The sequence below is a fragment of the Nerophis ophidion genome, linkage group LG09 (assembly GCF_033978795.1).
Source record: "Nerophis ophidion isolate RoL-2023_Sa linkage group LG09, RoL_Noph_v1.0, whole genome shotgun sequence".
Taxonomy (NCBI): Eukaryota; Metazoa; Chordata; class Actinopteri; order Syngnathiformes; family Syngnathidae; genus Nerophis; species Nerophis ophidion.
In genome coordinates, this window is record NC_084619.1 from 376,795 (window position 1) to 404,779 (window position 27,985).

A 27,985-nucleotide genomic window follows, 5' to 3' on the forward strand; every position below is an offset into this window, starting at 1 on the left:
AAAAATAATTTATTGAATCATGTGGTATGGACAAACATGTCTAAATTTGTAAATACATTTGTGAAGTTTGTGTAGCACACTTTTGACCTAGGAAAATACTCACTTGTGGTATTTTTTACTTAAAATTGTTGCTTAAAGTCAAAATAATCGTGACGTCATTAACACGCAAAATAAGGATGTTTACATGTTACATAATCCCCCTGAGAACTAACATCTTCTGCAGTGGATATTTTACAAAGGGACAGTTACAATTTTTTTTTTATAGTATTAATGTCGACAAAAAGAGGATGTATACACTACACATTTAATAACAATATATTTACTAAAGGGTTTATGTTAAGTAATTAAAAATAACATTGACCAAATGTGTATGCATAATAAAAAAAAACAAAGATCTATATATATATTTATATATATATATAGAGAGAGAGAGAAAGAGAGAGAGAGAGAGAGAGAGAGAGAGAGAGATATATAGATGGATATATACAGTGGGCCAAAAAAGTATTTGGTCAGCCACCGATTGTGCAAGTTTTCCCACTTAAAATGATGAAAAAAGGTCTGTAATTTTCATCATAGGTACACTTCAACTGTGAGAGACAGAATGTGAAAAAAAAATCCAAGAATTCACATTGTAAGAATTTTAAATAATTACTGTGGAAAATAAGTATTTGGTCAGCCATTCAAAGCTCTCACTGATGGAAGGAGGTTTTGGCTGAAAATCTCACGATACATGGCCCCATTCATTCTTTCCTTAACACGGATCAATCGTCCTGTCCCCTTAGCAGAAAAACAGCTCCAAAGCATGACGTTTCCACCACCATGCTTCACAGTAGGTCTGGTGTTCTTGGGATTCAACTCAGTATTCTTCTTCCTCCAAGCACGACGAGTTGAGTTTATACCAAAAAGTTCTATTTTGGTTTCATCTGACCACATGACATTCTCCCAATCCTCTGCTGCATCACCCATGTATCCATTTTGGTATAAACTCAACGCCAGAGTGAAAGAGAGTCCAGTCCCTCTCGAGAGAACTGGTTCCAGAGCACTTGCTGTGCGTCGAGGTGAGTCGGACTATATCCAGCCAGAACTTCTCTACCTCGCGCACTAGCTTAGGCTCCTTCCACGTCCCAAGAGCTAGCTTATGTAGCCGAGGATCGGACCACCAAGTGCCCTGCCTTCGGCTTCCGCCCGGCTCACAATGCACCCGACCTCTATGGCCCCTCCTATGAGTGGTGAGCCCATTGGAGGGATGACCCACGTTGCCTCTTCGGGCCCCATGGGAACTGGCTCGGTCACCAGGCGCTCGACAACTGCCCCAACTCCGGGCCTGGCTCCAGAGGGGGGCCCTGGTGACCCGCGTCCGGGCAAGGGAAATCTGAGTCCATTTTGATGTGTATCCGTACAAGTCTTCGAGCCGCTCTTTGTGTGATCCCTCACCTAGGACCTGTTTGTCTTGGGAGACCCTACCAGGGGGCATGAAAGCCGACGGACAACATAGCTCCTAGGATCATTGGGACACGCAAACTCCTCTACCACGGTAAGGTGGCAGCTCAGAGGAGTATATATATATATATATATATATATATATTTATATATATATCTCCATCCATCCATTGTCTACCCCTTATTCCCTTTGGGGTCGCGGGGGTCGCTGGTGCCTATCTCACCTACAATCGGGCGGAAGGCGGGGTAAAGGTTGTACCCTGCCTTCCGATGCCATTTCATCACATTATATATATATATATGTATATATATATGTATATATATGTATATCTATGCGACACATACATACATAGATATATTCAAACACACACACATATATATATATATACACATTACGTACATACATACATATATGTATACAATACATACATGCAGATATATACATTTATATATACAGTATATATATTATATATATATAAACATATACATAAACATAAATACATACATACATATACAAATATATGCATATATATATATATATAAATATATTAATACAAATATACATGCATATATATATATAAATACATATACATATATACATACATATGTATACATACATTATATATATACATAAATATATATATACACACACATGTATATATCTCTCTCTCTCTCTATATATATATATATAAATATATGTATACACAAATATATATATACATGCATATATAAATACATGCATATACAGTATATATACATACATATATATACAAATATATACATGTATATATACATATATATATATACACACATAAATATATATATATACATGCATATATATGCATACAAATATATACATATATGTATATATACATATATATATATAGATATATGCATACATATATGTATATATACATTGATCTAGATATACGCATACATACTATATAGATACGTATATATATACACATATATATACATGCATATATATATATATATACACTGTACATACATATTTATATACACATACATATATAAATGTAAACATATATATATACAAAGTACATACATATATGTACTTTGTATATATGTATGTATGTATATACATACATACATACTGTATATTCATACATATGTTTACATACATACAAATATATAAATACATATTTCTATATATATACATACACATGTATATATATACATATACATGTATAAATATACATAAATACATGTGTATATATATATACAAAGTATATATATAATTTATTAATTTGTGATATTTAAACAAATAAACAAGTTGCTTCACTACATTTTTATTCAAATGTTCTCCCTCAAGAAGATACACAGCAAAACAAACTTGCAGTAGGAAACTCCAACGGTAAAATATAATACATATTTATATATAAACATATATATATATATATATATATACACTTGTATACATATAAATATATATATATACATGCATACAAATATATACATATATGTATATATATACATATATATATAGATATATGCATACATATATGTATATATACATTGATCTAGATATACACATACATACTATATAGATACGTATATATATACACATGTATATATATACACACATATATATACATGCATATATATATATACACTGTACATACATATTTATATACACATACATATATAAATGTAAACATATATATATATACAAAGTACATACATATATGTACTTTGTATATATGTATGTATATACATACATATGTTTACATACATACAAATATATAAATCGTATATGTATATATATATATTTCTATATACATACATACACATGTATATATATACATATACATGTATAAATATACATAAATACATGTGTATATATATATACAAAGTATATATATATATTTGATTAATTTGTGATTTTTAAACAAATAAACAAGTTGCTTCACTACATTTTTATTCAAATGTTCTCCCTCAAGAAGATACACAGCAAAACAAACTTGCAGTAGGAAACTCCAACGGTAAAATATAATACATATTTATATATATATATATATATATATATATATATATATATATACACTTGTATTCATATATGTATATACATATACCTGCATATATATATATATTACATATACAAATATATATATAGTTTATGTTTTTTTTATTAATTTGTGATATTAAAAATATATATAAACAAGTGGCTTCACTAGATTTTTATTCAGATGTTCTGCCTCAAGAAGATACCCAGCAAAACAAACTTGCAGTAGGAAACTCCAACGGTAAAGTACAAATAGGCAAGGTTGGTATGTAATTTGTATCAAAATAAATTAAATACCATCACTATTAGCGGTTTTATTTGTTTATCACCGGAAAAAAACATGTAACAAAGAGCTTTTACCTATTACCTTTGACCTGTCATATTTCCCATGTCCAAAAGTGTATTTAGTTTTCCAGCGGTTTGATTTGTTTTTAAATTAGGGTGTCAACAACTGGTGCACAGGTTTTGTAAAACAAAACAGTTGTGTGGTAAAAAGAGCCATTGTTCTGTATGCAAGGTTTCTATACACACCACATTTACAAGCAGTAATTGCGGACACAAAACATGAGACTACACCTACAATGTAGATTTTGCAAACCTAAGTCCCTGATAGCACTTTGGATAGGAGCCTAGCTGAAGCTCCCTTGGGGAACAGGGATGTTTTCATGAAGATATTTCATACTTCCGTTCTCAGAGAAGTCAGCTGCAGTGTGGCCTTCCCCACGAAGGACCCATTTGGTGGTCAAAAGGCCTTCTAAGCCCACTGGCCCTCTGGCATGGATGCGTGATGTGCTGATCCCTACCTCAGCACCTGTAAAACATATACTCAACTGTTTTACTCCATTTCATAATTTACTATTAATTAAATTACACATAGTAATTACCTAGACCGAAACGGTAACCATCAGCAAAGCGAGAGCTTGAGTTCCAGAAAACACAAGCACTATCCACCTGCTGCAGGAACTGTGCGGCTGTCTCTTCATTGTCTGTAACTATGACATCGGTGTGGGAGCTGCCATATTTATGGATATGGTCTACAGCTTCCTCCATACTGTCGACCACCTCAATGCAGCACTCCAGTTCCCCGTACTCCGTTCGCAGGGACTTTACCTCAGATGGGCTGAAAGTTAGATAGGATGCAAATCGTGGACCGGCGTGGATTTTTACCTGTGAGAAGGAAAATTAAAAATCTGAGTAGTTCTTTTGAATGACAAAGCTAAAATATTCAACCAAAAATATTAGGGATATGCTGATCAATCAGCCATTGATCGGCATTGGCCTGCGATGAGGTGGCTACTTGTCCAGGGTGTACCCCGCCTTCCGCCCGATTGTAGCTGAGATAGGCGCCAGTGCCCCCCGCGACCCCAAAAGGGAATAAGTGGTAGAAAATGGATGGATGGATGATCGGCATTGGCTGTTTTTTGTGAAAATATATGCGATCGGCAATTGCTGAATAATGCCTTTTAATACCGATCACAAACGCCAATCTTCACTGACTCATAAGTGGCTAGCAGCAAATTATCTACCTCCCTACACAGTGTGGAGCGATCCTCTGAACTTGTAATAATTTAGACATGGGCCAATATTCTGTAAGTCAGTTAACCATCGATAAATTAAAATTAAGTCGGTAAGTTTTCCAATAAATCCGATAAATCGCTGTGTGCATGTTTCAAAAACGTTTGCGCTTTCGTTCGCTTTCAGCAGCTACACATGCATAGCGTAATGAAAAGAAGGGGGCTGACCTTCTTGTCATAATTAAGTGTATTTGACCCTTTTTGCGGCAAGGCAAGCTCGCTGTCCTGGTAGCATCACATAGTGCAACTAGTTAGTTACTCACTTCGCTTTGGTGAAAAAGCCTTGTCAGTGTAAACAAAACAGTGCAAAATAGTGTGCCCTCACAGAAAGTGCGGTAAAATACATCGCCAAAGACATGGTGCTCTTTGATACTGTTTTAAAACCAGCATTTCTAAAAGTGCTGAAAATGTTTGACAGATACTGTAGTTGTCATGTCAGTGTTCCTCACTCGGAATCTGCCCGACTTAAGTTATTTTTTTGCATGTGACCTGTCAATACATCTGCTTATACTGTATTGTTTATATTGTTACTCTGCACTTTTGTTTAAAAAGGTCCTAACTTGATTTTCACTTAAGTAATGTACAACTCTACATCTGCCAACATGCACAATATTGAAGTGCAAATTTGTTTGTCAATGCTTTACTTAGCCATTTTATCTATTGTTTTGTTTGTGTATTTTTGAGGGCCCCAAACCACCTGATATATTTTATTGCTTTTGGTTGTAATTTTTATTCAAGTGCAAAATGTTTGTAATAGACAGTGTATTATGTTATTGTTATGGTTTGTTTTATTTACTTGAAAATGTAAAGGTTTTTATTTCATTTAGACCGTTAAAATTTGAGAGAAATTTAAGTTTATTACATTTGAAAGGATATACATGCGTTTTTATTATGGATTATCATTACATCAAAGGTTAATTTGGTCTCATAAAAATAATAGCAAATTATATTTTTTGCCGGCAATAGTTGTAGGTCAATAGATCACCCAGCAAAATTTGTTTTCGGCCTAGGCCTACCTTCATTACGGCAAAAAACTGCATTACTTAGTATCTTTAGTATCTTTAGTATCATTATCAAGTATTATTAACACTGGAGGACAAAACTCATCATGTTACACACCAAGAGAAAGCTAAGAGCAGGCATTCCAATAGCTAAGCGAGCTTGAAAAAACACCAAGAAATAAGTGCTTAATAAAGTTTCCAAAGTGTAGTCTAAACCAGTGGTCCCCAACCTTTTTGTATCCGCGGACCGGTCAACGCTTAATAATTTGTCCCGCGGCCCAGGGGGGGGGTGTCCTTTTTTTTTTTCCTCTTTGTCATGAAAAAGGGACGTTTTTGTCATGAAAAAGGGAGTTTTTTGTGGTGGGTGCACTATTTGTAAGTGTATATTGTATTTTTTATGTGGATTTAATAAAAAAAACAAAAAAAAACAAAACTATTTTTTGGTCTCTTTTTTTTTTTTTTTTACAAAAAATTCTTCTGCGGGCCGGTACCAAATCGGGCCACGGCCCGGTGGTTGGGGACCACTGGTCTAAACGATCTGTAAAGCAGCTGTAGTACATCCAAAATGCTGCTGCTCGAGTTCTGGCTAGAAACAGGAAATAAAACCATACTAGTCCTGTGCTTAGGTCACTGCACTTGCTTCCTGTTTCTCAGAGAATATACTTTAGAACAGCTCTCCTTGTGTACAAGCCTCTTCATGGTCTTGTGCCACTTCACTTCTCTGTAAAGCGCTTTGAGTGTCTAGAAAATCACTATATACATCTAATCCATTATTATTATCATTAAAGTACATCTCTGACATATGAACCATCTCAAACTCTGAGAACCTCAGGGAGTGGTCTCCTTGTGGTGCCTAGAGTCATGACGAAATTTGGTGAAACTGTCTTTCAGTTTTATGCTCTTAAAATTTGGCGTTGTCTGAAGATGTGAGACAGGCCTTAACAATGGAAATGTTCAAATCCAGCATGAAAACATTTGTATTTAATTGTACATACAACAACTGAAAGTATTTGATTGATTTAATTGTAATTAATTACGATTGTGTTTTCGAAATTTTAATTTAGATTTTTGCCCTCTTAAAATGTTTTGCAAAGCACTTTGGAATTCCTTGTACACGAATTGTGCTCTCTAAATATACTTGCCTTGCCTAGATGGAACAACATTGCACCTGAAAGTAAGCAGTTATTAATAGGAACTTAACAAGTACCGTATTTTTCGGATTATAAGTCGCTCCGGAGTATACGTCGTACGGGACGAAAATGCATAATAAAGAAAGGAAAAAACATATATACGCCGCACTGGAGTATAAGTCGCATTTTTGGGGGAAATTTATTTGATAAAATCCAACACCAAGAATAAACATTTGAAAGGCAATTTAAAATAAATAAAGAATACTGAACAACAGGCTGAATAAGTGTACGTTATATCAGTGGTCCCCAACCATCGGACTGATTAGTACCGGGCCGCACAAGAAATAAAAAAATAAAAAAATAAATATATTTTTTTCAAAATCAACAAAAAAAACACAACATATATCAATATAGATCAATACAGTCCGTAGGGATACAGTCCGTAATCACACATGATTGTATTTCTTTATAACCCCCCCCCCCCCCCGGGTCCGTGGGACAAAGTTTCAAGTATTGACTGGTCCGCAGCTACAAAAAGGTTGGGGACCACTGCGTTATATGACGCATAAACAACCAACTGAGAACGTGCCTGGTATGTTAACGTAACGTATTATGGTAAGAGTCATTCAAATAACTATAACATATAGAACATGCTATACGTTTGCCAAACAATGTGTCACTCCTATTCGATAAATCCGATGAAATCTTCTTCCTCGATGTCGCTTCTAAACAACTCTGCCAACTCCAAAGGTATGCGCTGCTTACTCTTGTTGTTTTCTGCTGCATATTTCACTACGTCCAGCTTGTAATCTGCAGTACATGATTTCCTTTTCGGTCCAATTTTTGTTCAGCCCTTCTCAGTTTTTATAAGTTACAGCCAACGATGTAATGATCCATTTTAATAGCTACGGCAGTAGCATATAGCAGATAGCAGTTAGTATTCCATGACCCACAGTGCAGTTCTGCCATGGCCCTCTCCCGCCTAATTCTTATTGGTTGACGTGTGTGTGACGATTGCTGACATTTTCTTTGTCTCTTCCGCGAATTAGATAAATAATATTATTTGATAATGTGTAATCTGCAGTACATGATTTCCTTTTCGGTGCCATTTTTGTTCAGCCCTTCTTAGTTTTTATAAGTTAGCGCCAACGATGAAATGATCCATTTTAATAGCTACGGCAGTAGCATATAGCATATAGCAGTTAGCATTCCATGACCCTCCCCCGCCAAATTCTTATTGGATTCTGTGTATGTGACGCTTGCTGACATTTTCTTCGTCCTTTCCGCGAATGAGATAAATAATATTTGACATTTTACGGTTGTGTGTTAATAATTTCACACATAAGTCACTCCGGAGTATATGCCGCACCCCCGGCCAAACTATGAAAAAAACTGTGATTTATAGTCCGAAAAATAGTGTAGATTAACAAGAGTTAGAGAGAAGATAATATAACAACTGTTGGTGTATCAGCATTGTCACAGTCAGTACACGACATGTACAATAAGAGGGCGGATCGATCCATAAATTGATGGTGTCAATACCAAGGATATTATTAGTACTCAAACTCGAGTGAGCAGGTAGACATTTTTTTCCTCAAAATATTGTTATTGTTGAGGTTTACAAACTCAGGGAGTAATTCCCTGAACACAGGATCACTTTGATGGCAAAACAGAAATTATTTAAATGAGTAGCAGATATTAGTTTTTGCTTTTGTTTAGTTATTGTGTACCATTGACTTTGTTTTGCTCAAACAACTGTATGAAATAAAACTGAAAAAGGAACTAGATTAAATATTCTGTTGATATTGTTAAATTTTCAATAACACTCACCATAAATACATTGAAACATTTAAAATTAATACATGTGATCTCACTCATGGATGATCATTATCGGGATTGGCAGCATAAAACCTTGATCGGAACATCCCTAAAAAATATAGGATTTCAAATAGGCATCTTTTTACACAGTATGTCTGAAGCTGTGGCTCATATGTTAATGAACACAATCATGGATCTTACATGTTCCGTCCTCAGCATATCGATGATCTGGTCAAACATTGGGGTTCGCAACAAGTCTCTATGAATTAGGAGGGTTTCCATAGCATTGCAGGCCGCAGGGTAGTCACACTTAGAGTCTCGGACTGAAATGAACACACATCAATCAAAAAAATAAACATGTGAAAAAATGTTGACATTGTTTTTAATGTTCTACTCCAGAAACGTTGCACACAAAAGGGTGAAACTTTGGCAGAACATGCAACCCTACTGTGTTGACTGTGTTATATACTTGTGGCAGGCCACCAGAAGTAAAATTTGGGCCGGCAAAGTATATTTTGCCATCCTTGCTCAATAATTTGAATGGACTGCCAATGTAACTTGTAGTTACAGCACTGTACACCAGGTAACTCCGAAGCAACGTGTTGAATGAGTTACTACATTTTAAGACCCTTAGTCTGGGCTGGTGTTCATGTCCATGAATCATCCAAAACACGAGACGACAAGAGTTGAGTCGTCACACTTGGACTTAGACGGCCTGAAAGGCACTGTTTGGCAAGAATAGCTTAATCTTTGTTCAGTCACGGCAACTTTAACGCCAGCCTACAAATCAGACAACTGTTCGGTGGAGCAGACCTTGATCCACCGGTGGTAACCCAGCCACCATACATGGGGGTTTTAAGCCAGTAGTCAGTAAATTTACATTTGCCCATTATAAGTTCTCTCCAAGATCATACAAGGTATTTAAAAAAACAAGCATTATTTATTATTTCTGGTGGGCGTTGTGTCGTCCTACTCTAATAAAACAACTCTGTCTCATATTCTTCTGAGTAAAGAACAATTACTCTCAGGCAGAGCACAGCTTGTAGATATGCAAATCCAACATCACAAACACTGTTGCAAGTACACGATGCGATTATTGTACATACCGATGTCAACAGCTTTGTCTATGCTTGCTTCGCTGTCAACGTAAACATGACAGACACCCTCGCTGTGGCCCAGCACAGGAATACCCTTTGCTGCTCTCTGGATGTCTCGCACCAACTGAGATGAACCTCTTGGAATAATCAGGTCAATAATCTTGTCCAGTCGGCATAAATCTTCAACTTCTTCTCGGGTGCTAACCTACATGACAGTGAGTAAGAGCCAAACACAACATTGTAATGACAGGAATAACTAGTGCTTTTATATAATGGTACACATTTAATCTCACTAGTTGAACAGCATCTGTTACTCCATGAATAGAAAGTGCTTCCTGGGTAAGTTGATGAAGAATTCTGTTGGTGTTGGAAGCTTCTTTGCCGCCCTTTAGTAGCAAAGCATTTCCACTGGCGATAGCCAAAGCAGATACCTGAAACACACGTCAAAAGGAAGAACTTTAAAGTTTAACAAGCTTCAAGCTACAGTATTATATAAACTGGTGGAGAAAAAGCTATCTGTGGTGGTTACCTGTGGCAGACAGTCAGGCCGAGACTCAAAGATGACCAGCAGGACACCAATTGGGACAGTGATCTGCTCCAGCTCAAGGTTGTTAGCAATCCTGGTTCTTCGCAGCACTCGGCCAACACTGTCTCTTGAGGAGGCTGCCAGCTGACGGAGGCCAATGGCAAGGCTGTTCAATTTAGCTGTTGACAGACTCAGCCTGTCGATAAGAGCCTGGGAGAAACGACCTATAAAGAGTTGCAATCAATGCTTTTGGATTATAATTGAAAAATGGCAATTTAGTAGATGCGAATGATGATGTTTTTTTCCTTCTTTGAGTGCCCTGTGTTAACATGTTTCTCCATATACTGGGTTAACCCATGAGCAGTGTTTATGGGCGGGATACTGAGTTAACGCATGCGCAGTGTTGATAGGCGGGAAGTGTAAAGTGTTTCCGGTTTTTCCTCTGTGCAGCAGTTGATTAAAAGTTGTGAACCGGAATAGACTTCCTGTTTATTCACCTATATTTAACATTGGTAGCAAAGGATGGTTGAGGATGGCTCCAAACTATAAAATACCGCCGAGGTTTGACGAGTCCAAGCCATACGAGTGATGGAAAAATAAAGTTAACATTTTGATGCGGGTTACAGAACTCAATAAGAAAAAGCAAACACTGGCTGTGGCTTTGGGACTTGAAGGGAAAGCCAGAGAAATCGCAATGGAGATATCTGCAGAGGAGTTGGACAATGACAACGGTATGATGGCATTTTTTGCGAAACTGGATGACGTTTTACTGAAAGAGGAAAAAGATTGCGCATACGAAGCGTACACGTACTTCAACCGCATTACCAAAAATAGTTCCGTTTCAATGGTGGACTATATTATTGACTTTGAACAGCGCTACAACCGGATGAAAATGTACAATATGACACTCCCTGATGCGGTGTTAGCCTTCAAACTTCTTGACACAGCCTGCCTCGATGAGAAAGACAGGCAGCTAGCACTGACGGCTAACACGGAGCTAAGCTTCTCGTCAATGAAGTCAGCTCTCAAACAGATATTCGGAGGTAAAACAACGGGCACGTCAAGGGAGATACAACCCAACTAGGACGCAGCTTTCCTCACAGTACAGGCACAATGGAGAGGAAGACGAAACACACCGTTTCAAGGTGGACAACAAAGATCGGTAAAGCCATTACCGGGTACAAACCCACTGGATAAGTACGGTAAAGGATCACGATGTGCCATGTGTCAAAGCACATGCCACTGGGCAAAGGACTGCCCGCACAAAAAGCATGAACAAGTAAGATTGACTGAAAATGACAATTTGGATGAAGTTAATATCACGCTGTTAACAAAATGATCCCCAGTCTAAAGCTGAGATTTTTATGACTGAAGCAGCAGGCTCAGCAATCATAGACACATTTTGCACTCGCACAGTGTGTGGAAAAAGTGGCTCAATGAAAAGCAGGTAAATAAGCTCAGAAGTACAGAAAGGTCTAGCAACAGACCATTTCGTTGTGGAAATGGAAATGTGATTCATTCCACCAGAAAAGTGCATCTACCTGCTAAAATAGGATGGACAAAGTGTAACATTGAGACAGAAGTTGTCAAAGTTGATATTCCATTCCTTCTGAGTAAAACATCATTAAAAAAGGGCAGGAACTACGTTAGACAGAGAAAACGACAGAGCAGTGATGTTTAAGCAGCAGATACCTCTTCAGTTTACCAGCTCAGGACACTACTGTGTTGACGTAAGAGACAAAGATGACATAGAATGTCAGATTCAAGATTTATTTGCTGAAGATGAAATCCTGATTGTAACAGAAAATATGTCCGCAATCGAGATCAACAAGGTCCTCCTCAAACTTCCCAAACAATTTGGCCATGCATCAGCAGATTGCCTGCATAGGCTAATTCAAAGTTCAGGGAACAAAGACAGGGACTGTCTCAATATTTTGCAACAAATAGTGGATGCATGTGACACGTGCCAAAGATATAGCAAGACAAAGCCAAAGCCAGCTGTTGGTTTGCCTCTTGCTTCGGAATACAATGAAACTGTGGCGGTGGACCAGCACGAGCGTGAGTCAGGCATTTGGTATTTACATATAATGGACCATTTCACACGTTTCAGCGCTGAAAATATTGTGAAACCAAGAAATCTTCTGTAATTGTCAACTATTTCATCCATACATAGATAAGTGTCCATGGTCCACCCAGAAAGCTCTTCAGTGACAACGGAGGAGAATTTAACAATGAAGAGTTCAGGCACATGACAGAAAACTTCAATATCGAGATCAAGACAAGCGGAGGATACAGCCCATGGAGCAACGGACTGTTGGAACGTCATAATCAGACACTCACAAACATCGTCCAGAAAATTAAACAGGAAAAATATTGTGACTGGAGTACTGCCTTGGACTGGGCCTTAATGGCGAAGAACTGCATGCACAGTGTACATGGTTATAGTCCACATCAACTGGTATTTGGTCAAAATCCTAACCTTCCCAATGTATTGGTAAATGAGCTACCTGCACTAGAGGGCACTACAGTGAGCACAAGAGTAGGAGAACACATATCAGCTTTGCATGCCTCAAGGAAGGCTTTCACTGAAGTTGAATGTTCAGAGAGGATAAGAAGGGCATTAAGAAAACAGCTTAGATACACAGATGAAAAATATGAGACAGGAGAAAAGGTATACTATAAACGAGGAGATAGTGCAGAGTGGAAGGGACCAGGAATGGTGATTGGTCAAGATGGAGGTGTTGTGTTTGTAAGACATGGAGGTATTCTAGTTAGAGTTCATCACTCACGACTTAATAAGGTGCACACACAGATTAAAGACAGGGGAATTACACAAAGTAATGTTCACACTGAAACAGGATGTGAAAAACATGGAGAACATAACCGTTGATAGAGACACAGATGCTTTACACAGACCATCATGTAGCTCAGATAATGAAAAAAACACAGACAGTAAAAGTGAACATGACATTGATGGAGAGGGAAACAAAAGGGAAGGTGTAATTCAAAGTGATGCACCTCAAATGAATCACAGTGCCTGTGATAATCTTCTCCCTGCTTCTAAGATGAAGTTAAAAACAGGACAGATTGTAACTTTCGTGAAAAGAGATACAAGTGTAACACGTAAGGCTAAAGTACTCAGTAGAGCAGGTAAAGCAACGGGAACCTATTAAAACTAGTACAATGTGCAGCATATTGAGCCGGATGGCAGTACTGGACTAAAAGAGGCTGTTGACATGTCATGTGTACAGCATCTTAACACTGAGTCAGCTGTCAGGGAGGCTGATGTACTCATAACAAAAAGACATATCATTTGATGCAGCCAAACAGGCAGAGATAAAAACCTGGAAAAGCAATAATGTTTTTGAAGAGACTGAAAATACAGGACAAAAGTGTATCTCCACTAGGTGGGTCTGTAGTCTCAAAGAAAGTGACACTGGTATTGTACCCAAAGCCAAGGTTGTAGCAAGGGGGTTTGAAGAACTTAATTTAAAAAAATCTAAAAAAAAAAAGATTCACCAACCTGTGCTTCTGAATCTCTAAGGCTATTGCTAAGTGTAATTTTTCAAAATCATTGGAAAGTCCATTCTATGGACATCAAGTCTGCCTTTTTACAGGGTATGGAGTTTTCGAGAGACATTTATGTCAACCCACCTCCAGAAGCTGACTGTAAGTGGGGTTATTTGGAAACCAAAGAAGCGTGTGTATGGGCTTGCTTATGCATCTCTCTATTGGTACAGCAAGGTGAAGGAAATCATGCTGAGCACAGGTGGTAAAGTTTCACAGGTAGACCCAGCAGTATTCTATTGGCTGGATGATGAAAACACAGTGACGGGTGTACTCGCATGTCATGTAGATGATTTTATGTGGGCAGGCTCATCAAACTTTTCAGAAAATGTGATCCCTGAACTGAAGTCTGGGTTCCAAGTAGGAGGTGAGGAACATGACAATTTCTGCTACTTGGGAATGGATATTGAAACTGTTAATGATTCTGTACAGTTGCATCAGCACAGCTACATTGAAAGTCTGCACTCCATTCACTAACAGCCAGTCCGTGCTTTAGAAAGAGATGCTCCTCTTAATGAAACACAAAAAGAACTAAGATCAAAAATAGGACCGATACTCTGGGTTGCAAAAAACAGACAAGACCTGATGTAATGTTTGATTCTTGTGGTCTGGCATCTAGTCTAAAGAATGCGACGTGCAATCAATTCACAATGCTAATAAGTTAGTTTGTAAACTGAAAGCTGAAAAAGTGACTTTAAACAATGCTAATAAGTTAGTTCGTAAACTGAAAGCTGAAAAAGTGACTTTAAAATTTCAATATTTGGGAAATGATAATGCTTTAAACCTAACTGTATTCAGCGATGATCATTAGGAAATCTTCCTGATGGAGGTACATAAGGAGGTATGTTGATCACCCTAATGGGAAAAGAAGGTAAATTCTCCCCCCTTTTCTGGAAGTCCAAGAGAATTCGACGTGTGGTGCGAAGCACCCTTGCTGGAGAAACTCTTGCCATGTCGGATGGAATAGACAAGGCTGTGTTTTTTGCCACACTTTATTCTGAGCTCACTACTGGCACCGCTGGTCTAAATGCTCCAGCGTTAATTTGTGTGACTGATAATCATTCCCTCTATGATGCTCTTCGATCAACAAAACAGGTAACAGAGAAAAGGCCTAGGTTGTTTATAAGTGGGATCAAAGAACTAATTCACAACAGAAAAATACAAAAAGTACTTCAGTCAGCAACAAAAGCTCAACTGGCTGGCTGTGTTACGAAAAATGGGGCATCACCCTGATGCTTTTGAAAGCATTGAGTGAAGGAAAATGGGTTGTTACCTAAGTTGATTGTATTGTTTCTGTTGTTTAAGATGATATGTATTTGTTCTCAAGAAACATGTGCTATTTAATTTTTTCAGTATTCATAAAAGATAGGGAGATTGTTAACATGTATCTCCATATACTGTGTTAACACATGAGCAGTGTTTATGGGCGGGATACTGGGTTAACGCGTGCGCAGTGTTGATGAGCGGGAAGTGTTAAGTGTGAGCCTGGGAGTAACGACCTATGAAGAGTTGCAATAAATGCTTTTGGATTATAATTGAAAAATGGCAATTTAGTAGATGCGAATGATGATGTTTTTTTCCTTCTTTGAGTGCCTTGTGTTAACATGTTTCTCCATATACTGGGTCAACGCATGAGCAGTGTTGATAGGCGGGAAGTGTAAAGTGTTTCCGGTTTTTCCTCTGTGCAGCAGTTGATTAAAAGTTGTGAACCGGAATAGACGTTGTGTTTATTCACTTATTTTTAACACCCTGCAGCTGGAAAAATATATTCATGCCTAGCAAGAGAAGACTCTAGTAATTTTTATGAAACAATTTACCAATGACATTAACAAAGCACGATATACCCATTAAATGTATTTTAAACATTATTATTTACAAAAAACAAGGATAAAAAAGCAAATAAATAAAGCCTGTGGATGGTATTTACCTATAGATAATGGCAACGCATGTGTGTTTGTTCATCTTTATTAGGGTGTGACCACATTACAAGTTTTTTAAGACACTGCATTGGCTACCCGTTCGCTTTGAGGTCGAGTTTAATATTCTATGATTAGTTTTTAAATTTCTTAATGGCCTTGCGCCTACTCATTTAGCTGACCTGCTTTTACCATATCAACCCCATGGCGAGCCTAAGGACTGCAGAAGTCGTTGACTTTTTTTTTTTTAATCAGTATTAAAAAGGAACACCTTTTTTAATAGGGCATTTATTGATAAGTTAATTCTTCTTAGGTTTTCATTACCATTATTCTTACTTTTTTATGTTCTTAATAATTTATATTTAAATTTTAATTTACTTAGATATATTTCCAAAATATACAAAACCGAAAACCAGTGAAGTTGGCATGTTGTGTAAATCGTAAATAAAAAAAGAATACAATGATTTGCACATCCTTTTAAACTTATATTCAATTGAAAAGACAATATATTTAATGTTCGAACTAAGAAACATATTTTCTTTTGCAAATGATTATTAACTTATAATTTGATGGCAGCAACACATTGCAAAAAAGTTGGGACAGGCATTTTTAACACTATGTTATATGGCCTTTCCTTTTAACAACACTGAGTAAACATTTGGGAACTGAGTAAACCAATTTTTGAAGCTTTTCAAGTGGAAATTTTTCCCGTTCTTGCATGATGTAGAGCTTAGGATGTTCAACAGTTGTGGTATTTGATGCTTTATAATGCGCCACACATTTTCAATGAGGACAGGTCTGGACTACAGGCAAGTCAGTCTAATAGCCGCACTCTTTTACTACAAAGCCACGCTGTTGTAACACGTGCGGAATGTGGCTTGGCATTGTCTTGCTGAAATAAGCAGGGGTGTCCATGAAAAAGACGTTGCTTGGATGGCAACATATGTTGCTCCAAAAGCTGTATGTACCTTTCAGCATTAATAGTGCCTTCACAGATGCCTAAGTTCATCACAGATGCTGGCTTTTGAACTTGGTGCCTATAACAGTCCGGATGGTTCTTTTCCTCTTTGGTCCAGAGGACACAACATCCACAGTTTCCAAAAACAATTTGAAATGTGGACTCATCAGACCACAGAATATTTTTCCACATTGCATCAGTCCATCTTAGATAAGGTCGGCCCAGCGAAGCCGGCGGCGTTTCCGGGTGTTGTTGATAAATGGCTTTGCATAGTAGAGTTTTAAGTTGCACTTACAGATGAAGCGACAAACTGTAGTTACTGACAGTGGTTTTCTGATGTGTTCCTGAGCCCATTTGGTGATATCCTTTACACACTGATGTCGCTTCTTGATGCAGTACCGCCTGAGGGATCAAAGAGACGGCCTTGCAGCTTACATGCAGTGATTTCTCCCGATTCTCTGAACTTTTTGATGATATTACAGACCGTAGATGGTGAAATCCTTAAATTCCTTGCAGTAGGTCGTTGAGAAATATTGTTCTTCAACTGTTCGACAATTTGCTTACGCATTTGTTCAAAGTGGTGACCCTCGCCCCATCCTTGTTTGTGAATGACTGAGCATTTCATGGAAGCTGTTTTAATACCCAATCATGGCACCCACCTGTTCCCAATTAGCCTGTTACCCTGTGGGATGTTCCAAATAAGTGTTTGATGAGCATTCCTCAATTTTCTCAGTCTTTTTGCCACCTGTGCCTGCTTTTTTTAAACATGTTGCAGGCATCTAATTCCAAACGAGCGAATATTTGCAAAAAATAACAGTTCACCAGTTCAAACGTTAAGGATCTTGTCTTTGCACTGTATTAAAATGAATATAGGTTGAAAAGGATTTGCAAATCATCGTATTCTGTTTTTATTTATGATTTACACAACGTGCCAACTTCACTGGTTTTGGGTTTTGTATATTCATATTTTTATTTATTATTATTATTATAAGCTTCAGCACTCAACCAGAGCGAGAAAAGCAGTAGAAAATGGATGGATGAATTTTTTTAGATGACATAAATTTTAAGTTATTTTCCAGTGTGGATGCATCAAAGGTGGCGTTTTCAATGCCATGTTTTGTTATCGTTAATGGTGCAATGTGGGCATGCAAGCATGTGTGTGTTTCTTTTTTCCCTTGTTTTAAATTTGCATGAAGTCTGTTGTATTGCAGCTTGCTTGTGTATGAAAAGTGCTATAAAAATAAAGTTCAGATTCTTAAATTTCTTTTACCTGATGCTGTTGCTATCTCCATGTCTCTCTTGTTTGCACTGAGAATCTCATCTTTTTTCTCTGTCAGCAGATCAGCAAGAGCACAGATGATCTCTCCTCTCTGGAAATACATACACACACTCGGAATAACTCATTAAATCAATTGAATCATAGAAAGAAAACTCCATGAGTAAAACTAGCTTTTATGCAATGACTAAAATATTCTCAGAAATGGCTCATATAAAGATTCTATTTACAGTCTGTAAACACTACATCCGTAAACATTGTTTAATAGCTGAATGTTTGTCATGGTCATCCCAATTGCAAGTAAAAAGTAAAATCATATTACTGAAGATTAAATATTAAAGGGTTAAGGAAAGTGACCTGCTCTGGGAGCAATGAAGCCAAAGTTCTACCGGCGTGGCGGGCCATGTCTGTCTGCTGCTCCACAGTGGGACCTGATGTTGTCAAGAGTACAATCCACAAATGTTAAAAACATCCAACCATAAAAATACATTTTCAGAAAACTTATGATCAAACAAGATTCCTGATGCACCTGCAGGCTTCACTTCAGAAAAGAAAGTACCAACTTTCTTTCCCTCCACAATATCCGTGATTACGTGGCCTGTGACTTTGGGATCGGTGCCATTGGCAATGACCACAGATGAACCACCCTGTAGTGCCCAAAGAGCCGCTTTCACCTGCATGAGAAGCAGTGGTGGAGTAACTTTTCAATTTTTTAACTACTCAGTACACAATCTCAGATGAAGTGCTGTCTGTTGTGCTGACCTTGGCTTCCATGCCACCAATGCCAACTCTTGACTTGTTGCCATATGTGATGGACTGCTGGTCTCCAGGATAAAAAATGTCAATGAGTTTGGCATCATCTGTCCCTGGAGGACTGTCGTATAGGCCTGTGGAATAGTGACACGATGCCAGACAACAGACAAAATTATTTAAAAGTAAATGTTTCTAACGATAGACAAATCATGCTACGCTAAATATATTAGTTAAAGATATAGATATAAAGTATGGTAATGTAATTTTGGTGTTACTTTCCTGGAATTAACGTATTTTTCGGACTATAAGTCACAGTTTTTTTCATAGTTTGGCCAGGGGTGCGACTTATACTTAGGAGCGACTTATGTGTGAAATTATTAACACATTATCGGAAAATATCAAATAATATTATTTAGCTCATTTACGTAAAAGACTAGACGTATAAGATTTCCTCGGATATAGCGATAAGGAGTGACAGATTGTTTGGTACACGTATAGCATGTTCTATATGTTATAGTTATTTGAATGACTCTTACCATAATATGTTACGGTAACATACCAGACACGTTCTCAGTTGGTTATTTATGCGTCATATAACGTACATTTATTCAACCTGTTGAATAATGAATAATAATAATGAATCCCAGACAGAGTTTGACATTTTATTCCAAAGCTTTGGACAGACCAATCTATAAACAACACATTCAAATCGCATCGCCCAAGTTGATCTGAAAACACTACGGAAGTCCTGTCTTTTTCAATATGCCACTAGCCCCCCTCCCCTTCCCCTCCGGAGCGAATCCACATATCTATTCTCCTCCTAAGCCTGGGACAAGAAAAGATAAGAGGGGTGTTATGCCTACTCGTCACATTCCAAGCTCAAGGTTAACACATGCACACCACTTAGCTATCTCCGTCAATTCACAGTGTAGCGCATATTTGTAACAGTGTTAAAGTTGTTTATACGCCCACCCTCAGTGTGACCTGTATGGCTGTTGACTAAGTATGTCTTGCAGTCACTTACGTGGATCTGCACAAGCCTCATACAGCATGTTACAGAGCAGGTACGCTGGTTGTGTAATATAAAAGCGGACGCGATGACATGTTGTAGAGCAGTAGTTCTCAAATGGGGCTACGCGTACCGCTGGGGGTACTTGAAGGTATGCCAAGGTGTACGTGAGATTTTAAAAATATATTATAAAAAATAGCAGCAATTCAAAAATCCTTTACAAATATATTTATTGAATAATACTATAATGGTACAATATATAATATGAATGCAAGTTCATAAACTGTGACGAAAAATACGACAATCCAATATTCAGTGTTGACAGCTATATTCTTTATGGACATGTTCCATAAATATTGATGTTAAAGATTTCTTTTTTTGTAAAGAAATGTTTAGAATTAAGTTCATGAATCCAGATGGATCTCTAATACAATCCCCAAAGAGGGCACTTTAAGTTGATGATTACTTCTATGTGTAGAAATCTTTATTTATAATTTAATCACTTGTTAGTTTTTTCAACAAGTATTTTAGTTATTTTTATATCTTTTTTTCAAAATAGTTAATGAAAGACCACTACAAATGAGCAATATTTTGCACTGTTATACAATCTAATAAATCAGAAACTGATGACATAGTGCTGTATTTTACTTCTTTATCTCTTTTTTTCAAGCAAAAATGCTTTGCTCTGATTAGGGGGTACTTGAATTAAAAAAAATGTTCATTACTGAAAAAAGGTTGAGAACCACTGTTGTAGAGGAGGTTAAAGGCAGTGCAGTCACTGCACGCCCCTAATAATGTCAGCCAGGTGAAAATTGGGACAAATTCGGGAGTATGGTTGCACCGGTAGATTGTCGGCAGGTGCACTGAAATTCGGGAGTCTCCCGGGAAAATCGTGAGGGTTGGCAAGTATGATGCTAGGGTGGGAAAGCCATTCATAGAAGGTGAATTAATTTTAAAAAATTTAAGAAATATTTTCTTGCGTCCCAGCCTCACCAAGTTTCTGCATCCAGTGGGCCCCAGGTAAATTGAGTTTGAGACTCCTGTTTTAGAGGAAGACATTATGTGTATCATTTGGACTAAATGTCCTGCAAATAACCCTAGGGAAAAACATCAAGCTCCAACACATAAAAGTTTATTTGTCACTGGAAAAGCCAGTATCACTACGACTGTGTTTTGAAAAATTACGAACATGCCTGCGCTACTAAAGAATCTGCCTAAAGTCATGTGTGCAGAAACTTCAGTTATCAGTATTGAGAAGCAGAAAACATTGTGCACCCTTACTAAATAATAACTGAATGCTAAGCTAGTGGGTTTCCTTCCCTCATTTACATTAGTTACAGTGTTTGTTTACATGTTTTTTTAACTGTTCTGTTTTAAATTAATCAAATTTTTTCTGGATTTGAATTTGTTAATCCAGTAATAGAAAAATATAAACTTAAAGAGTTAATCATGTTTTACAAAAATAAAAAGGGTTATTAAAATTTTTCCATTTAGATTTTTGGAAACATTTCAGTGCAAATGTACAGAAAATGATTGTTAACAATAAATATTTTTAGTATTTTTTTGTACCTTGAACATCAGACAGGGCAATCAGCAGGTCTACTTTCATTTCAACAGCCAAACGTGCAGCCAAACTGTCATTATCTTTGATGCTTATTACCTGAAAAAAAAAAAAACAAGACTAAGAAAAAACTTTGATGAATGATTATGGTCAAATAGAATTAATAAGCCATGCAAGAAAAGCCAGCAAGGTCCATAAAAAAATAGTTCACCTCTTTCATAAGGGAGGTGAACAGAAAAAAGGCAACAAAATACCACCCCAGAAAATAATTACATTACCTGAAAATTAAAAGCATGTGTCCAAGATGTTGACGTCAATGTGTATTGATATAAAGCATGCCTTCACCTTGACAAAACCCGATACACAACACGAACCACACTTAGCATTCCCAGCATGCCCAATACAGAGTACCCACATTTACCCCCTGCATGTCACTGCTGGGAACAGGGGGGGGCACAACAGCATCATTGGTGTTAATGATGGGAACAATGTTCATCCGCAGAAGTTCAAGAAGTGTGCTGTTAAGGTTGCGCCGCTTCTGCTCGTCATGAAAATCCAAGTTTGTGACTAGAATCTGCAGAAACGCACACACGCACGCACGTACATGAAGCAGTCAATGATAGTCATATGATAAGAAAACTCTTAACTTTCAGTAAAGAACAAGTACATACTTGAGCAGTGCAGATGCTATATTGTGTAAACATCGCTTCATACAACGCCATCAGACCACTCTGGCCAGCAGCTGCACAAGCCCTTGCCTCCAACACTGGAATTGACTAAAGAAAGACATACACTTTAAACAGGTTTACATAAAAATAAACAAATGTTTATCTAATAAAAGGTTTTTCACACCATTTCCTTCAACTGGTTTTGTCCTGAATGTAAAGCCTGCCTGACACTTTGAGACAACAGGATTTCGTGTCTTAGCCTCTGCTTCCCAAATGCCACAGCACCGCTGGTGACAATCATCATCTCCCTGCCTTGATTCTGTAGCATGGCCACCTGACGGGATAACATGATGAGACAAAGCTTTTAAATCAAAAATATGTCACATGTGCTCATGAAAAATATGAACGCAGCATTACCTGTTCTACGATGGAGGCCAGTCTCCCCAATGCCAGTCCACATTCATCGCCCCGCGTCACTACAGCGCTCCCCAATTTCACCACGATTCGCTTGGCTTGCTTCAAATCACTCCGGTGGGCAAAAGATTTCCCATGTGAGCGTGGATGTGAGACTGAAAACCCAATATCAAGTAGACATCAGGAGCAATATCAGTATCATGTGCTAAAACTGAAATAATACATACAATCATAGGCAACAAACTATGAGTAAACCTGCTCTAATAAGACCCAAAACATGTTTTTAAATTGAACAATGTTTATTATCATAGTTGTAATTTGCTGCGGTGTATACTGTTTGCTGCATATTTAGGACATGTTTGTTAGATTTTTATGCTGCTTTAATTGGTACATTTTAAAAACCAGCTGGTGCAATTGACACATTACTTAATTATCCTGTCAGTTTCCATCAAAACAAAGCTTGATGATCTTTATGAAAAGCCATCTGCTTGTGGTAGTGGGTTGCAGGGAACAGTGAGGTAGTTATTTAGTAGTGACGCATGTGCATGTAATTTTTTTCAAAAGGCTAAACAATATACATACTGTATATTTAAAGGCAGATCTTAATGTTATGTGATTGTTTTGAACATTTCTCGCATTTTCTCGTCACATTAAGCCTTATTGCACTATTTTCAAATGTGTGCTATTATTTTTGTAATTTATTTCTATAATGTGCAACAAGCCCATTAAAAATTTGCCATGGGCCGCACTTATAACACCTAGTTTACATATTTCAGTGAGAGTGTCTCCAGGCTTCATCTTAATAGCACTATGACTAACTCATGACTCCATCATTCTAGTCAAAGGCTGGGCTGCACGCCTCCACACCTCGCCTTTTAAGTAAGTGATAATGCACGCTCCCTGTGCTTGTGTAGGTGGCATGCATGTCTGGATCTTTACTCCCACAAAGAATACCTAGCCTTTCATGAAAGTTTATTTGACTAGAGCGGGGGTCGACAACCCGCGGCTCTAGAGCTGCATCATCTTTAACGCCGCCTTAGGACCTTTTTCAAATATGTGTGAAAATAGAAAAAAGATGGGGGCAGCACGGTTGTACAGGGGTTAGTGCAGTTGTTCTCAACCTTTTTTCAGTGATGTACCCCCTCTGAATTTTTTTTTAATTCAAGTACCCCCTAATCAGAGCAAAGCATTTTTGGTTGAAAAAAAGAGATAAAGATGTAAAATAAAGCACTATGTCATCAGTTTTTGATTTATTAAATTTCATAACAGTGCAAAATATTGCTCATTTGTAGTGGTGTTTCTTGAACCATTTAGAAAAAAAGATATATAAATAACTAAAAACTTGTTGAAAAATAAACAAGTTATTCAATTATAAATAAAGATTTCAACACATACTATAGAAGTAATCATCAACTTAAAGTGCCCTCTTTGGGGATTGTAATAGAGATCCATCTGGATTCATGAACTTAATTCTAAACATTTCTTTACAAAAAAAGAAATTTTTAACATCAATATTTATAGAACATGTCCACAAAAAAAATCGAGCTGTCAACACTGAATATTGCATTGTTGCATTTCTTTTCACAGTTTATGAACTCACATTCATTTTTTGTTGAAGTATTATTCAATAAATATATTTATAAAGGATTTTTGAATTGTTGCTATTTTGAGAATATTTTTAAAAAATCTCATGTACCCCTTGGCATACCTTCAAGTACTCCCAAGGGTACGCGTACCCCCATTAGAGAAACACTGGGTTAGTGCATGGGCTTCACAATACGAACGTCCTGGGTTCGATCCCCGTGCTTGGGGTCTTTCGGTGTGGAGTTTGCATGTTCTCCTCATGACTGCGTGGGTTCCCCCGAGCACTTTGGCTTCCTCCCATCTCCAAAGACATGCAATTGGGGATAGGGTGATTGGCAACACTAAATTAGCCCTAGTGTGTGAATGTTGTCTATCTGTGTTGCGATGAGGTTGCAACTTGTCCAAAGTGTACACCGCCTTCCGCCTGAGTGCAGCTGGGATAGTAGGCTTAAGCACTCCCCGCAACTCCGAGAGTAACAAGCGATAGAAAATGGATGGAAGGAAAAAATTGAGAGAATAAATATATATATATATATATATATGTATATATATATATATATATGTTTTAATAGGGTTGCAGTAGGACAAACATGACACAAACCTTCCTAATTGTTAGAAAGCCCACTGATGAGAGTATTTGGCAAGCACCGTTTTGTCCTAATAATTTCGGCAGTCAATAAATGCACTGTAGTTGTACCATACCATACCAACTTTATTTATAAAGTTATAAAGCCCTTTAAAAACCACCACAGCTGAAGAACAAAGGGTTGTACACCACAAATAAATACAAGCAAATGACACACTAAAAAAATAACATTCAAAACAGAGGTAAAATACATATTGAAAAAGCAAATACAAATTATCTTAAGAACAATTTGTTAGATAAAAAGCAGTTAAAAAGTTAAAAATGGTTGAAACAGTTCAAAGTCTCAAGCTGGGTTAAAAGCCAGTGAGTAAAAATGGGTTTTAAGAAGGGTCTTAAAAATAGCCAAAGAAGGGGCCTGTCTCACATGGAGAGGGAGATTGTTCCAGAGTTTGGGACCCGTAACAGAGAAGGCCCTGTCCCCTCTAAGTTTGCGCTATTATTGAGGTACCTTCAGGAGAAGCTGATCAGCTGACCTGAGGGACCGGGTGGGGCCATATAAGTGGAGCAGCTCAGAGGCAAGGTGGGGCAAGACCATGTACGGATTTGAAAACGAGTAAAGTAATTTAAAATGAACTCAAAAAGACACAGGCATGAGTGGCCTGTGGTGCAGCAGTTTGTACATTGCATGTATAACTTTTTCGGACATATTTTATGCCACAATTCAAGCGTATCACTGCTAGTCTGCACCATACTGAAGCAGAATGAATCGATGATGCCAGCCAAGTACGTTAAAATAAAATCTGAACAGGGGATGTTTATCCATGGAACTAAAGAAAAGCTGCTGATTTTTTTTTGTGCAAATAATCATTAACTTTAGAATTTGATGCCAGCAACACGTGACAAAGAAGTTGGGAAAGGTGGCAATAAATACTGATAAAGTTGAGAAGTACTCATCAAACACTTACTTGGAACATCCCACAGGTGTGCAGGCTAATTGGGAACAGGTGGGTGCCATGATTGGGTATAAAACCAGCTTCCATGAAATGCTAAGTAATTCACAAACAAGGATGGGGCAAAGGTCACCAATTTTTAAGCAAATTGTCGAACAGTTTTAGAACAACATTTCTCTAAGAGCTATTGCAAAGTATTTAGGGATTTTACCAATTACGGTCCGTAAAATCATCAAAAGGCTCAGAGAACCTGGAAAAATCACTGCACGTAAGCGATGATATTATGGACCTTTGATCCCTTAAGCGGTATTGCATCAAAAACTAACATCAAAGTGTAAAGGATATCACCACATGGGCTCAGAAACACTTTATAAAACCACTGTCAGTAACTAAAGTTGGTTGTTACATCTGTAAGAGCAAGTTAAAACTCTGCTATGCAAAGCAAAACCCATTTATCAACAACACCAAGAAACGCCACTGGCTTTGCTGGGCCCGAGCTCATCTAAGATGGACTGATGCAAAGTGGAAAAGTGTTCTGTGGTCTGACGAGTCCACATTTCCAATTATATTTGGAAACTGTGGACGTGGTGTCCTCTGGAACAAAGAGGAAAATAACCACCCGGATTGTTATAGGCGCAAAGTTCAAAAGCCAGCATCTGTGATGGTTTGGGGGTGTATTAGTGCCCAGGGCATGGGTAACTTACACATCTGTGAAGGCACCATTAATGCTGAATGGTCCATACAGGTTTTGGAGCAACGTATGTTGTCATACAAGCAACGTTATCATGGACGTCCCTGCTTTATTTCAGCAAAACAATGCCAAGCCACGTGTTACAACAGCGTGGCTTCGTAGTAAAAGAGTGCGGGTACTTTCCTGGCCCGCCTGCAGTCCAGACATGTCTCCAATCGAAAATGCGTGGCGCATTATGAAGTGTAAAATACGACAACAAGACCCCGGACTGTTGAACAACTTAAGCTGTACATCAAGCAAGAATGGTAAAGAATTCCCCTTTCAAAGCTTGAACAATTAGTTTCCTCAGTTCCCAAACGTTTATTGAGTGCTGATAAAAGAAAATGTGATGTAACACAGTGGTGAACATATCCTTTCCCAACTACTTTGGCATGTGTTTCAGCCATGAAATTCTAAAAAAAATAAAGTTTATTAGTTTGAACATCAAATATCTTGTCTTTGTAGTGCATTCAATTGAATATGGGTTGAAAAGGATTTGCAAATCATTGTATTCCGTTTATACTTTAATCTAACACAATTTCCCAACTCATATGGAAACAAAGTTTGTATTGGCCCGTGAGAATAATGTATATCAGCTATGAATCGAGAGCACAGTTACTTACGTTTAGCCTGGGAAAATGTTCTGATAGAGACAGGGCTGACACTCACTTGCCGAAATCTGGATGGCAAGTGAGAGCACAAGTTGAGTCTGGCAAACATTGCAATGAAAACCTAAAAAAGAAGCGTGACAAACACAAAGCCATAATTAATAGAGGACTTTGCTGTGCATATATATGCACAAATACGAAAACTAATGCATATTTGGACGTTATTTAACTGTGAATGTTTTCCTGTTTTGCATTAACTTGACAGTGACCTGCTGATTCAGATGTGGTCATGTCAACGCTAGAAAACATATTTTACCTCTAAATAATAAGAGTTTGGAGCAGTCAAACCGAATAAACTCTGATGTCCTTAAGGTAAACCAAACGGTACGTTTATGATTTTACATCACGATGAACACATTAGACACGTAGTGTTAACTAGCTTAGCATTAGCTTAACAAGTTATCCATCCATTGTTTGATACAAATTAAATGACATACAATGGTCAAGAGGAAACAAATGACTGACGCAGCCCTTACCTATCTATGATATGAAGCTAGAAAGTCAGCCCAAACTACACTTGGGAGGGAAAGACACGTAGTCAGGCTGGCTGTGCTAAGCTGCCACATCCACAGCCCACGTTGAGAGCAGAGCGACCACACGGCCATTCACAAACGACCTATACTAACTTTTCTTCTTATCCGGGATGGATATCGCCGCTGGTTTACGTGAAGTACGTGAACGTCCCAGTGTACGCAGACAGTGGCGAGTCGGAAACTGACGCAACCACAGGAAGTTC

General features: G+C 37.7%; 1 protein-coding gene across 2 annotated transcripts; it reads right to left on the bottom strand.

Annotated features, from left to right (window-relative positions):
- Window positions 1-3,623: 3,623 nt before the first annotated feature.
- Window positions 3,624-27,967, bottom strand: LOC133558870 (delta-1-pyrroline-5-carboxylate synthase-like). Of its 2 annotated transcripts, none has more exons than XM_061910005.1 (17): window positions 27,726-27,967; window positions 27,205-27,313; window positions 22,735-22,886; window positions 22,502-22,651; window positions 22,321-22,425; window positions 22,071-22,223; window positions 21,658-21,748; window positions 19,089-19,213; window positions 18,856-19,000; window positions 18,684-18,757; window positions 18,321-18,420; window positions 10,613-10,833; window positions 10,377-10,514; window positions 10,093-10,288; window positions 9,188-9,309; window positions 4,348-4,630; window positions 3,624-4,274 (listed from the first exon to the last, which is right to left on the bottom strand). In XM_061910005.1, the coding sequence occupies exons 2-17, from the start codon at window positions 27,299-27,301 to the stop codon at window positions 4,093-4,095; spliced, it is 2,334 nt and encodes a 777-aa protein (XP_061765989.1). In that variant the 5' UTR covers window positions 27,302-27,313; window positions 27,726-27,967; the 3' UTR covers window positions 3,624-4,092. The 2 variants fall into 2 exon arrangements, with proteins under 2 accessions (XP_061765989.1, XP_061765988.1); XM_061910004.1 differs by having other exon boundaries at window positions 22,065-22,223.
- Window positions 27,968-27,985: the final 18 nt, after the last annotated feature.

What these genes read in the sequence shown, in the direction of transcription:
- LOC133558870 (XM_061910004.1), bottom strand. Translation starts at nt 27,301, where the DNA reads ATGTTTGCCAGACTCAACTTGTGCTCTCACTTGCCATCCAGATTTCGG. An exon ending in AAAACCAGTTGAAGGAAATG is followed by an intron (nt 22,426 to 22,501) that starts GTGTGAAAAACC and finishes GTCTTTCTTTAG; the next exon opens with TCAATTCCAGTGTTGGAGGC. An exon ending in TTGGTGGCATGGAAGCCAAG is followed by an intron (nt 19,001 to 19,088) that starts GTCAGCACAACA and finishes CTTCTCATGCAG; the next exon opens with GTGAAAGCGGCTCTTTGGGC.